This window comes from Haliotis rubra, unplaced genomic scaffold (genome assembly GCF_003918875.1).
Source record: "Haliotis rubra isolate DU_JTF1 unplaced genomic scaffold, ASM391887v1 Scf1197, whole genome shotgun sequence".
NCBI classification, from domain to species: Eukaryota; Metazoa; Mollusca; class Gastropoda; order Lepetellida; family Haliotidae; genus Haliotis; species Haliotis rubra.
Window position 1 is genome coordinate 61,287 of NW_025765111.1, and position 14,930 is coordinate 76,216.

Here is a 14,930-nt window from a genome sequence, read left to right on the forward strand (position 1 = left end):
ATAGGTAAACAAGCAAATACCCTCAAGTGTTCACAGCCCGAACGCGGGCTTTCTAATACGTATAAATATAGAACATGGCGCTGTTGCAAGAGTAAAAGCCGGGGTTAGAAATAGTCCTGAACGGGTAGCAGTGAAAGACGTCCTGCCTTGAACATACGAAGAAAAATTCAAAATGAACATGCGTCACTTTTTTCAAATCAATTGTTTATGATGTTAAGGAAACGACATATGACAATGGAAAAGAATACTGTTCATGGGGGAAGATCAGCTGACAAATGAATACATGTATGATATGTACAAATATGCATGCATAGAAGTGAGTGAGTTTAGTTTTACGACGCTTTTTAGCAGTATTCCAGCAAAATCACGGCGGCGAACACCAGAAATGGCCCCGGTTTTACACATTATGCCCATGTGGGGAATCAAACCCGGGTCTTCGGCGTGACGAGCGAACGCTTTAACCACTAGGCTACCCCACCACCCCGCATGCATAGAAATATTCATTGTACAATGGAGGGAATATGTTAGGCTTCACATCGCCTCAGGTAGGAATACCATCAGGGTGGTTGGGAGAGTGAATGGTGTTGTTTAACGCTACAGATAAAGAAACCAGTGAGTGATATCATGAACAACAATTTACACTATCGTAGTGAGATGACAAACCTAATAGGCACTTGGCCAAAGTGAACCTTTAGTTTCTAACTTAACCTGTTTCTAACCTACTCGCACTGTAATAAAATGGTATTTGCTTGTGCGGTTTGTCAAAATGTACATGGGGTAGACCTTGGGAAAATATCATCACAGTTTCGCCAGTCTGCCAGGAATATTTGAACGAGAAAGACCACTGCCCATTAACAAAAACAAAGTGTACGATAACACATATATAACTGACGTCTAAAATGACCATTAAGCCTTGAGGGTAACTCCCACTAGACCCTATTTAACCGCCTTCAAGGGAGATCAACGGCTGACAAAAGGTCCCGGCGGACTATTTCTCACCCGGACGATTTACACTTAACACCGCCATGAAAACACAATGAGGCTGTGCGTCGTTAAAGGCGAAGCCCCGTGTGTTGTTTAATGGCCATGTGGAGAGAATATTTCCCACCTTAATCATTCAGAACGGATGATAGCGGGCTGCAGTCTTCCATTCGTCCATTTAATGTGTTTAGTGTTGAAACGAAGTCATGAGCGACGAAGACGACCCGGGTACAGTGACAGTGTTTTCTGGACGAGGACATGAAATCCCGGAGTTATGGTTGAATAAATTCGAGACTTGCGCCAGTCTAAAGACGTGGTGTGTTAGTGACTCAGTCCTTCAGTTTCGACAACGTTTGGCAGGGAGAGCTGCAGTATGGTATCTGTCTCTTGGCACGTCACAGACTGAAACCTTTGAAACATTGAAACAAGCGTTTCGATGCCACTTCTTTAGAGCTGAGATAGATCCGTATCGTTTACGGTTAGATCTTGAAGCCAGGCAACAGGAACCGGACGAATCTGTGGAAAGCTATCTCCATCACAAGATGGTATTTTTGTATCAGTCCAATAAGCTGGATCCGGAATCCTCAGAGGCTATAGACCTAATATATAATGGATTCCACCCCGGACTTCAAGAACGCTTGTGTCGAGATAATATCAGCACTTTACAGGACCTACAAATATGTGCAAGGAAAAAGTATGCGGAACTTTTCAAACCTTGTGGCAGAGTAGTAAGAAGAAGAAACCATCGGACAAATTCATTTGAAGGAGGTAAGCTTTCGTCATTTAGACCTAACACTTAGGTAAGAATTCATGTTTACCCTTAGCCTAACCATATGTTTAATAGGTCATTGATAAATTTTCAAATCAGTTTTAAACGAGTTTACAAACATTCCTTAGCTTGTTAGTTAGGTAAAGGTATGCAGTCAGAGAAAAATGTTTCCAAGACGTCTGTGGCGCTAAAAGTTCACTGTGCAGAGTTGCGTATCTTTGTCATGCCAGGATGGTCTTTTCATTGGCTCAGATCCGGGATATGTCCTCGTATGGTCTTCATGTTATTAACACTGTATTAGTGAACATATTTATCAGGGATATGGTAAACGTGTACTTGCGTCCCTCCGTCCTGCATGTCCGCCGGCAGTCTACTAAAATACTGCTGAAAGTGGCTTAGAACACCCCTTACCCCTTAGAGTGGGTATGTGGGGTTTAGGGGAATAGTGTTCCAGGAATGTCACAACATGTAAAGTTAAAGTGGGCGAAAACTCGAAGTGGCGTATGTTTGCGACGTTTACCACGTATAATCCGTGGGTACATATAGAGCGAGCTGGGATTCGAAGCCAGAGTCCTAGGTTTCCTGTGTGGCGCGACATTGCACAGCGAATTCCTTCGTCTTAGACGATTGAGCCACCCGTGTTCAGTTATCCATTAGACGTATCCATTGTAACGTCATATCGACGCCGTCAATTACCTTCATGGACCAGCACCCTGATGAGGCACGTTTATTTACCCATAACCACTGAAAACTACATAAAATAACTTTTGAAGTTACGTCGTTTGAATGAAATTTTATTTCTGTCACCATGTTTGAGCGACATATTCCTGTGTGTACAGACAACGTCGTGACTGGCGTGACGGGCGGGAACATACACACTGCCAACACCGCCGGTAGTGTCCGGGGCGGCATGGGAAACACCAACGTCATCTACATGTACGGTATGTGCAAATTGTAGTTGGTGATCCGGCGTAGGTAGGAACCCGTACTCCGAATGCTTCTCATACGGGCAAGTTGAGGATTGGGTGGTCAAAATGTATGCATTGCATTCATTGTATTGATGAAACTGTAAGGATCATTTTATATGGTAGCAAGTTTAGGTTTGCTTCGTGCAGACGCGATTAATAAAGACGTTCGTTACAAGGATTGAACGCCGCTGACTTATAGTATTGATTATTGTGAGGTTATTAATTTTGTTTTCCAATGATTATATCCATACTGTTCTTTGTTGCTTAACTACAACATACGTTGTACAAAACAACCAACATGTAAGCCTGCGTAAACAATGGAAGTTACGATCATCACAGCGCTAAGATACAGGCCCCGTTCCTCAAAGCGATCGTAGCGCTACGACAGTCGTAAGTCTATGTTAAAGTATGGGAGTTACGATTATCTTAGCGCTACGATCGCTTTGTGGAACGGGGCCCAGGGCTTCAATTTTTTTTTAAAAACAGTAACTTGTCCTGACTATTTTTCCACTTGCCCTGATTTTATGAAATAATCATGATGATGTAATTATGAAAGAATAAATCAACATGGTATTTGATGTTAATGTTTACTGGACTATTTATTGAAAAGTGATAAATAGCAAAGAACGATAACTCTACTTTACTATCATTGTGAAATTTAATAGCTACATTTTGAGCAGATATGAAATTCAATCCAAGTTTATTTGCAGGTTGAAACCATAAATGGAAATTATCTAGTAGCCCACGGACAAGTAAGATACCATTATTTGATTGCCCGAAATGAAAACTGACTTGTCCCGGGCACCGGGCGATGGGATTTTATAACCCCTGAGATATCTTGTGCAACGGCTCTCCGATTCCTTTTTCCAGAATTGGTTAATCATTTGTTCTATTTCTTTAGTCTACCAAGTGATGTCTGAAGATGTGGCAACACTGCTCTGCTCTTGTATTGGAAGTATTGGTGAGTATATATTCTGTGGATTAGTTGAACATGCTTTTGGTGGTTCTCACATAATATATGCTACATGACGATTAGCAAGTTCCTTGTAATTGTGTTCGACGTTGCCAATAGAACCTTGACGTCATATGACCCCAGTGTCTCAGATGATAAGATGCCGTTATCATCATGCCGTGTTACGATGTTATGTTTTATGTGAAGTTCCAATTCAAGAGGGGCGGTGGGGTAGCCTAAATAGTGGTTAAAGCTTTCGCTCGTCACGCCGAAGGCCCGGGTTCGATTCCCCACATGGGTACAACTTGTGAAGCCCATTTCAGGTGTCCCCCGCCGTGATATTGCTGGAATATTGCTAAAAACGGCGTAAAACAATACTCACTCAGTCAGTCAGTCAGTCCAATTCAAGAGGCAATGACAGGATATTACTAAATTAATTTACTTGAGACAGAAAATTCTTTATTCCTCTTACCTTGTAGATGATAATCTAAATAATACTCGACCTATGATCATATATCATGCATATGTGTAACTACAGGTTTAATTCTCCTGTCGAAGTTTTGATGATTTCGTCAAAGAACAGCAGCACTTGGACTGATGTCAAACAGGAAATATTTACTTACATGGTACAATGGATGCACCCGTGACCACTAGTGTACATATATGTGCAGCCCTATTCCTCGGATTCATTATATACACATTTATCTCGACTTGCACAGCAATGTCGGTTACCCTTTTGTCAAAACCGGTCCCGTGCTGTAGGTTTATTTTTCTATGTTAAACTGGACCACGCGCGTCCCAAGTAAGAACGTACCATCAAGAGTTACCTCCCTTGTTTGCTTTGCTTGTAAACAAACGACGATTCCAGATTAAACGGATATTGACAATGAAGCATTTCGTTTGAAGCTTTCAAATCGAAGCAGTTCACTTCTAAATGAAAAGGGCGAGAATGAACTTTTCGAAGATTTTGATCAAGCCACTTTGTATGTTATTCCAGGAACGGATGAAGAAACGGATGAACCAGGCAATAGAAACCCTACATCTACAATCGACTCCGAGGGTGAGTAGATAAATATCTCAAAATGTTTTAATTAATGGTTGTATGTAATACACCTTCATTTCTGTTCCTCAAAATGTGCAACACTGAACGTTTGAGCTGCAGGAATAAAGCTCTACATTGAAACAAATCTTACGACTTTGGCATAGATCACAACTACAAAACTATTTATTTACTTATAAAGATTTAGAAATGATCGTTGACAATATCATGAATTCAGTAACATTGTTCATCTACAAGTTGTTGACACTAACCCCGCCTACCCTTTTATCGGAACTCACTAGTTGGCTGCAGTGTGCGAAATAGCCACTGGCCCGCTAGCCTGTGGTTAGGAAAAATCCAGTCGGGTCAGTAAATCTCCACAGTCACTGGCCAGACTGGCTAGTGAATTTTCATGGGGTCATTTTGCAAATATGTCACTCTCTCCGATTTGTTAAATTATAATACAATTTTAAATCATGCAAGAGTATGGCCTGATAAAAATGTTCATCATATTAGCAGCTTAATGATGAAACCCGTGTCATGCCGTCAATATCTTATTCTCATCTATTTGTGTAATCCTTTGCTTAGTTTCTGCATTCAACTTTTGGGCTAGTGAATTTTTTTGTGGGCTAGTAACTTCCAGGCATAGCTAGCCCGACAGGCGAACAAAATTTGGAAACTATTTCGCACAGTGGTTGGCTGTTGGCGCGCCTAATGCATCTGGGTTTATGGAAACATATCATAAGTTGTTTGGTTAGCTAATCAAATGCCATGGAATCACCTGGAATTTCAATAAAACTGTATGGATGCTTTTTGTTTACGATTTAGTACTCTTAAACTGCCAAGGTAGGTTAGATTTTCCATAAATATAGTTAAAGCATCCATGTTTTATGTGATCAGGCATAATATTTAGCGCAAATAAACGCACGCATTAAGGACTCTGAATAGTATTATGTTAATTATGTTTCAGGTAAGGAGCGGCTTGTGGACGCCCTGTTAGGTAAGTAAATCATGATTTTAGAATTCTAAAATAACAAATGCAGTATTGATGCCAACTGCGTCCACTCTTTACAGGATTTAATTCCCCTTGTCAATGTCGCACGACTGATAACGACAAACCCTATATCCTGCCGCCTGGGCCTCTACAATTGGTAGCAGAGGAAGTGCACCCCCATGCCCATCCTCCTCTCCCCCTCTTCTTCAAAATGCTGGATCCGCCCCTGCATAACAACTAAAGTTTAACGTTTCCTCTTTGAACTGTTGGAGAGAAAATGAAGTTTTGCTACTTTAGTTTCTAATAAGGACAGCCGCGAGATTGAGAAATGGGAACTATATGCTTCTAGATAGAATCCAAAACAGCAGAAAATAGGATTCACTACATGCACTTTAGACTAAGGCTTAGTCTCTGAATATATATTATTTTGGCAGTAGGGAAATTAATGTGGTTCAGGGACTGTGAGACAGACTACATGCACTTGTACAATTTGAGCTACATTCTCATTGATGCTATCTCACTGAGCAGGACTGAAAGGCAAATTCAGCTGCTGGCAACGAACGGATGTAGCAGAAGCGTAACATGGTGGGAGACGCTGTGCACTGACCCTGGATTTGAAGTGAATATCACAATAACACGTGTTATTGACACCAATCACACCAGCTGGTTTGGTCTATTATTATTGGAAAATTTAACACTATATTTTCAGTTTGCTTTCAGAAAGACGTGTAAGTGTCCTCTTTAAACCAACTGAAATAATGTCTATACGTTGTCGATGTTTCAGAATCTCTCAGTGATGGGTCCTCTAACATCGTGATCCGTAAGGGTGGTACCAATGAACAGGGTGATCGGCCTCACGGTGGTGACTTAAAAGGTTCGTATGTTGAATACCACCCGTAAAGATTCGGGTTAGAATTGATCTTCAGTAACCCATACTTGTCGTGAGAGGCGACTAAGGGGATCGGGTGGTCAGGCTCGCTGACTTGGTTGACACATGTCATCGGTTCCCAATTGCGTAGATCGATGCTCATGCTGTTGATCACTACATTGTCTGGTCCAGATTCGATTATTTACAAACTGCCACCAAATAGCTGCAGATTGCAGCGTTAAGCAACAAACAAATAAATAGCTGAAATATTGCTGAGCGCAGCGTAAAACTAAACTCACTCACTCAATGTTCAATACCAAAAAACAAAAGGTAACTTGGTAAGTTTAGACAAGTAATTTGTATGCTGAAATTATATTGATAGAAACACAACGGGCAATACATTGCAGTTATAACTCGAATATTTGGATTAATAGATTATTAAAGATGCCAGATTGCATTTTGTAAATAAGTCCTTCCGTTAATGACTGCCATCATTACATTGACAAACTGTCTCATTTTTACTACTTTAAAAGGTATTATCTCAGGTTAAAATGTCTGTACTTGGACTGACGTGGAAAATTTCATAATAGAAATCGTCCTGGATGTACATATTCAGTATGAGCTTTATTGCAATATTTATTCAATATTGCGTCTTCCATCTTACAAAATTAAATATTTGATTCATGTTATTCTTTTACCATCCACTGTTCCCAGTAGACAACAGTACATACTGCTGCCATACTGTCAACAACATTCCAAGTCTAAAAATAATGAAATATATTCTTTGAGAATTCTAAATATGCCTAACCCGTGAAGATCCGGGTTAGAATTGGTCTTCAGCAACCCATGCTTGTCGCAAGAGGCGACTAAAGGGTTCGGATGGTTGGGCTCACTGACCTGGTTGACACATATCGTCGTATCCGAAATCGATGCTCATGCTGTTGATCACTGGATTGTCTGGTCCAGACTCGATTTTTTATAGACTGACGCCATAAAGCTGGAATTAGGCTGAGCGTGGCGTAAAACTAAACTCACTCACTAAATATACCTAATATGGGTTATAAATTCGACTAATTGGTCTTCTGACTATTGTCGCTGCACACTGCAAAGCGACACCTGTCGATCGATGGATGAAAAAACATATATCATAAGTGGACCAAATAGGCCTAGAGACAAACTGACACGTGTTTCTCTTTGTTTCCCTTTAAGTTTGGATGTACACTTTAGCGTCATGACTACTTAAATGAGTGAGTGATTGTGGTTTTACGCCGCTTTTAGCAATATTCCAGCAAAACCAGAAGTGGACTTCACATATTGTTCCCATGTGGGGAATCGAACAGGGTTTTCGGCGTTGCTAACCAACGCTTTAACCACTAGCCTACCCACCGCCGTACTTGAATCAAATAAGGCTCCTTATTTCAGACGCTTCCATCAATGATTCATTCAATGCTGATGCTGATCATGTCGACGAAGACCTACCATTCCGCTTTGAAGATGAAAGTTCGTATGTCATGTTTTTATATATACAGTGGCCCAATATTTTCACGTAAATTGTCCTTCAATTCGGTGATGGGTGATAAATTAGTTTGCAATCGGAATATCCCATATTTTTATATATTTTCAACCGGAACTGATTTCAAGAATTATTTAGAAAATTAGTAAACTAAGGTAAACATAAACCATTAACGCCAATAATCTCAATTGATCTTGAAAGAAAATGTCCCCAGTTTGCCTATTACAGTCCGTTTGAGTCAGAAACGGACCGATGAATTGCAAATTTTATCATTGTACAAAATTGCCACATAAATATAAATAGTACACATGTTTATCATTTACTAATACCCAACAGCTTTTTTTATATTTGAAAATTTTCCGGACTCTACCAAAAAAGTTGTTTAAGAAACTATCATCATTGAAAACTCAAACGGACTGTACGTCCTGTGGAATCCATTTGAGACTGATGTCGTTTTTCTAATGGAGTTGAAAGAATACACTCTTTTGAACTCAATAACATATAATAGTCGTAATCCTTACCAAGTCCGCCCCATCCAGGCATCCCGAAAGTGTTCTATTTGTCATTATTGAGTAACTTTAATGCTTGCCATAACATACAAAAAGGTGGGTGAGTGAGTGAGTTTAGTTTTATGCCGCACTCAGCAATATTCCAGCTATATGGCGGCGGTCTGTAAATAATCGAGTCTGGACTAAACAACCCAGTGATCAACAGCATGGGCATCGATCTGCGCAATTGGGAACCGATGACATGTGTCATCGAGCCTGACCACCAGGTCCCTTTAGTCGCCTCTTACGACAAGCATGGGTTACTGAAGATCAATTCTAACCCGGACCTTCACGGGTCACATACAAAAAGGCTATGTGACGCCGGTAATCCGTCTCAGTGCTTATTAAATGCAATTGATTATCACTGATTATCATTGAAGATCTCCGTTATTGATTGATCGAACAGATTCATATCCCAAGTTCACGGCCGAGCTTAACCGGTGTGTTAAAGACATCCACAGTTTGCTGTCCAGCACCAAGGAAGATGAAGAGAAAAATGCACCGATTGATGACACTTCTGATACAGATAAAAGTACGTACAGCTGACTCGCCGAACAATATCATCTTAAATGTTCAGCAAAACCGCATTTGCAATGGTATGTAGTACCCTAGGTCTCTGTTGATCACAGGGTTTGTGGCGGCGAATTTCGATGACTTCAAATGGTTTCTTTTCGTGAAGTTCTAGTTCTCGAAATTCGCCGCCACAAGCCCTTGATCAACAGAGACCAAGGTTACTACATACGGCCTACGAAGAATTTACCAAGCTGTAAACTATCACAGCACCCAACCAGCATGTTTTTGCTACTTAATTCCTCCTGTTTTTTAGCTTCGTCGCCTTCATCACTTGGTTGTAGTCCCTTTTATCTTGAAACAGTGTAAGGATCTACACCGAAACGTTCCACTAGGCTATAAGCAAAAAGGTGTAATCTTCAAAGTTGTATGCTTCCTAATTTACTAACTGCGTTCATCTACCAGGGTCAGAATCGGATACGAGAAGGAGAACGGATCCAGTATCGGTGCCGGACGACCAGGCTCCTCGGTGCATGCAGTGTTACGTCAAGTTTACTGTTTTTAAACGAAAAGTAAGTACACATCTTGACATATAAATTTATAACGCTATTAAGACAAATTTAACAGCAATCTCTTCACCATCAGGCCAGTATCGTTAGCCTGTCCACACGCCATATATTGTACGAGTGGGTTTGTTAGTTCGTGAGTCGATAAATTAATAGGTTTATTTTAACGCTTCTGTGGACAGTATTCATGTAAATATGTTGCTCGTGGTCTTGACGTTAGAGGGTGGTGTGGTGCTGACAAACCTATACATATAATTCGATTCTTTTCCAAACTACGATCATAGGTTTCAGTCAATAACTGGATTTTGTCAGTGTGCATTAAACTCCATTCTGATATGTTTCGTTTTCTCTCCACGATTTGGAAAGTGTGTTCAACCTGATTCATCCTTAGCATCCACCCCAACTGGAATCACAATGACTGTGATCAAATATCAGCATATACTTACCACTGTAAAAGTGAATGAGTGAGTGAGGTTTACGCTGCTTTTAGCAATATCCCAGCAATATCCCTGCGGGGGGACACCAGAAATGGGCTTCACACATTGTGCCCATGTGGGGAATCGAACCCGGGACGTTAGCGTGACGAGCGAACGCTTTAACCACTAGGCTATCTCACCGCCCTCGCACAGTAAAAACACACAATGTGAAATAATCTTCCGAGAACTGACTGAAAACATGAATTGTTATATGGTAGTGATGCCCGAAGGCATGCATCATTGCAGTAGTGTTCCTACTTCCACATAGGCTTCCAATTAGTTGTTACTGTAAACAACAGTGCGTTCCCAAAGTGTTTCAGCAGATATAGTACAACCAATTTGCAGTTGTGTAATCACCATCTTGAACCTGTGCTGCTGGGTTACACTCATTATCACATCTTCCCTCTGACTGATTTGTAATTAGATCGATCAGTTCATGGTTCTGTTTAACCCGAAAACATTTACTATTAATTTTTTATTTTGTATCAATCTTTTTTACCTCCATGCAAGTTCCGATAAACAGCCGTTTAATGATATTTCTGTCTCAATAAATTCAGGTATGCATATTTCGTCCTTATCCATCCAATGATGACTTATTAAAATATAAAATATTTCTTGGAATGTTTGACATGTAATTTATCATTTTTCCCAATGCAGCACCACTGTCGAAAATGCGGTTTCGTTGTGTGCAAGACGTGCTTAACAACAGAAAATTCGGAGAAGGTATGTAAGGCTTGCTACACGGAACCGTCAACTGAATACTTGAGAATTGTCTGAATACAGACCGAAGTCAACAGACATATCGGAAGGACAAGATATTGTGTCGCGTATCCAGATCTTTCCAAGAACTATCCACTATCAGATTAGGTCAAAGTGATCATGATACAAGATATCCTGACAATGCCCGACAAAAAGGCACAGAAGTTTTGTGACTGACACTCTTTGTAAATCCTGCTGACCTCGACCTTTAATCTCCGGCACACACAAAGCGGCAAAGCAAATATTGCAGTAATGTATAATGCTAAAGGTATACCATTCTTGTAATACATCCTTAATTGTTCTAGATTTGATGTATCATCACAGGCTCACTCATGACATGTTTACCACTCTGATGGCAGAAGTATCTGCGATTGTAAACAGTCGCCCAATCGTGTCAACTGATCCAGAATCTCCAACAATCGTCAGTCCATCAGTTCTTCTAACTCACAAGACTGACTCAGTATCAGGTATTGGCAACCTAACACCAGTTCATGACTTGAAACATTTATACAAGTCTCAGTGGCAACAAGTGAAATCTTTAGCTGATGCGTTTTGGCACAAATGGAAAGTGGAGTATTTGCATACGTTACAACCCAGAAGAAAGTGGAGAAGTCCTGAGAGAAATGTCCAAGATGGAGACGTTATTCTTCTTAGTGACAAGAACCTACATCGAAATCAGTGGAGACTGGGTGTTGTAGTTACTCCTTAATGTTTTAATCTTATATTTTATACATTTTATGCACATATTGTCTAGTGTGCACTGTCTCATTGGCCATCTGGCCCGGTGTCTGTATTTTTCTATGTCTTTTTACCGTTGCCATTTTTTGACATGTACATTCACGTGACACAAAAATAAACTATTTTGTCTGTCTGTCTGTCAGTTACTGCTCTACCTAGCGATGATGGGAAAGTCTGTCAAGTTATGCGAACCATGAGAGATGGAAAACCAATAACCTATACTCCGCCAATCACCGAGTTAACTCTGCTGTTGCCAGCAGAGCAGCAGTGAATCTTTGATATTGTTGACATCTGATCAGAATTAGTGAAAGACTAATTTAACATGTTCCGGAACATTTGAGTTAACGTTAAAGATTCATATTCTCATGAGTTTATCTTAATTTGGTATATATATATATGTGTAATGATATTCAGTATAAATATCATCGGGGGGTGTGTTCTGTTTCCCATTCTCATCTCTGTTCTTTTTCACATTTTACTTACGCTTCTTTTCTTTTCCGTGTGTTAGTTGTTTTGAAACTCTCGGGGAGTGAGATAAAAAGTGATGGGCCAGACCGCATGGTCTTATTGGGTTTCGGGTTGGGAGCCAATCTCCCAAATGCGTGTACAAGAGGCACAACTTATGGCTTGCATAGAGTAAGTAGTACATTCGAATGATCACTGATGTTTCTTGAGAATGTATGAATGTATGAAATACAATTTACCGTTCCAAATATGCTCAATATCTGTTTATTATTGTGTGACCGTCACCTTCGCTTTCATTGATTTAGGTATGCGTTTCAGTTTCACAGTAATTATATGTAAACAACTTTATCAGGTTGGTGTATACAGCAGCAAATGCATTAGTAACAAGGAAATGTAATATTTAATGCAACTGGGTAATTTCGTAATTGGTATGCACTCCACATGTTCGAAATACTGGTTTGAAGCGTCCGTAAAAGAGTTTTGATTTATACATTGTCCATTACATATGGTTCATTCTCCACTAAACTTGCACATTAACATCATCTGACGTCTTTGTGAAGTTATAAAAATATTTACACGATCTTTTAACATTCTGTTACATTGGAACTACAACAAAGGTGGACATAAATAAAAACATATCACAATCACTTCGTAGGAAGGGTACAAGAAACGTCTGTTAATCCCACACAATGCTGTTATGTGATTTTTCGTTTGTCTTCGACAGTGTGTATTTCAGTCAGTACACCTTTTGTTGATCAATTTGTCTATTTACAGCTGTCTGAAATGTTCTAATTTGCCACAGTATTCTAATAAATATGTGTGAAGCCCATTTCTGGTGTCCCCCGCCGTGATGTTGCTGGAATATTGCTAAAAGCGGCGTAAAACTAAACTCAGTCAGTCAGTCTAATAAATATTTATGTGTAGCCCTGAACGTCATATTTTGTGTTGTATTTTGTTTCTTTATACCAAATTATGTGTCTTGAAATATGTCACCAGATACGTTACGCACTTTCAAGCGTTCATCAAACTCCTCTTAACAGCAACAGGACGTTTTATGTTTACCATAATTCATTTGCCTCAAGGTTTGTTGTTGAAATTTACTGAACTGAACAACAACTACCATTCGTTCATAAAACTTCGACCGCCTCCGTGGTGTAGTGGTTAGAGCGTCCGGAGAGCGGAGAGTCGCGGGTTCGATCCCCGACCGCGATATACCAAAAGAGGTTAAAATATGGTACTTGTTGGTCCCTGCCTGGCGCTCGGCATTAATGGGTACAACAAGGACTGATCGGCTCGGAGTCAGTATAATGTGTCTGAGTGGGGTATTCATGCTTCTCTGCGGCATGGTATCTCAGTGGGCTAGCACTATAAAACCAGCTTAAGTCTGGGCTAGTACAAGCAGCCGCACATACACATGCACACGCATGCACGTCGTCATATGAGCGAAATATTCTCAAGCACGACGTAAAACCCAATTTCACCTCATACAACTTCACAATGTTGTCTCGATGGAGAGAAACAGCTGGCCATTGCAGAATAGCAGCGTGTGGCAGCCATTTTCCCGCTGCGACGTGACGTGACGTCCCGGCAGTATAGTAATGATCTCGAAAGATGTCGGTCTAGTCGCGTTCGAATCCTGATTATATTGTGTTTCTTGGTTTATCTACCTCATACCTCCTCCTGTGGCTTCAATAGTGTACCGCCGTTGGCTTTGCGTCTTACATTCAGATATCCCTAGGTGATATATCTGAAACATTTACGGCGTCGAACCCACTCACTCACCCACTCTGTACAGCCGTGTTACCCCAGTTGTGAAACATCAAGTGCGTGCACTTACCCCGGTCAAATGTACACTAACAAAAACAAGTAGGACTTGATTGTTTCGGAACAATTATTTATTTACTTGAGCAACAAAAATACATTAAACATGTTAGTCATTACTCTAGGTAAACAGAACGCAAACAGGATACAATACAGGTCAAAATCAACAATTAAACCTTGAAACCGAATGGAAATAAACACAAAGTACGGATTTCTAGAGTGATACGTTCATAAAATATCGGTAATGACGGAGAAAATATCAGAACGATGACATATAATCTTCCAAGGAGATCCCATAGCTTGTGTTGTATATAGAATGACACTAGTGAGTGAGTGAGTTGTGTTTTACGCCGCTTTTAGCAATATTCCAGCAATATCGGCGGGGGACACCAGAAATGGGTTTCACACATTGTACCCATGTGTGGAATCGAACCCGGTCCCTTTGGCGTAACGAGCCAACGCTTTAACCACTAGGCTACCCCACCGCTCCAGAATGACACTAGGAATATGGAAAGATGTTCGGGAAATATAGGATGGGGGTTCAGTGTTTCTATTTCAATCTCAAATCATTTACCCTTTTTCACAGACATGTTATTTCAGTATGAAGACCATAGATTTGTTTGTTTGTTGTTTAACGCCGCACTCAGCAATTTTACAGCTATATGGCGGCGGTTTGCCAATAATCGAGTCTGAACAAGAACATCCAGAGATCAACATCATGAGCATCGTTCTCCGCGATTGGGGTACGATGACAAGTGTCAACCAGGTCAGTGAGCATGACCGCCCGATGGGGACTGAAAGAATAAGTTCTTGGGACTGTATTAATTTGTGTGCTGATCAAGACGACATACAAAAATAAATACCAATGTGGTAATTTTGTGAGTGTATCAGTGAAACGTTATCTACACGGAATTGACAGAACAAATGCGGATGGATACACCAGATTCATTCGCGGGAATTAAG

The 14,930-nt window shown here is 40.5% G+C and overlaps 1 protein-coding gene across 3 annotated transcripts; it reads left to right on the top strand.

Moving 5' to 3' along the window:
* Positions 1–1,002: 1,002 nt before the first annotated feature.
* Positions 1,003–11,244, top strand: LOC124261589 (lateral signaling target protein 2 homolog). Of its 3 annotated transcripts, none has more exons than XM_046695920.1 (10): positions 1,003–1,749; positions 2,590–2,691; positions 3,620–3,679; positions 4,668–4,730; positions 5,680–5,709; positions 6,488–6,577; positions 7,994–8,071; positions 9,039–9,164; positions 9,608–9,714; positions 10,842–11,244. In XM_046695920.1, the coding sequence occupies exons 1-10, from the start codon at positions 1,188–1,190 to the stop codon at positions 10,959–10,961; spliced, it is 1,338 nt and encodes a 445-aa protein (XP_046551876.1). In that variant the 5' UTR covers positions 1,003–1,187; the 3' UTR covers positions 10,962–11,244. The 3 variants fall into 3 exon arrangements, with proteins under 3 accessions (XP_046551876.1, XP_046551893.1, XP_046551884.1); XM_046695928.1 differs by having other exon boundaries at positions 1,004–1,749; positions 9,614–9,714; XM_046695937.1 differs by lacking the exon at positions 6,488–6,577.
* Positions 11,245–14,930: the final 3,686 nt, after the last annotated feature.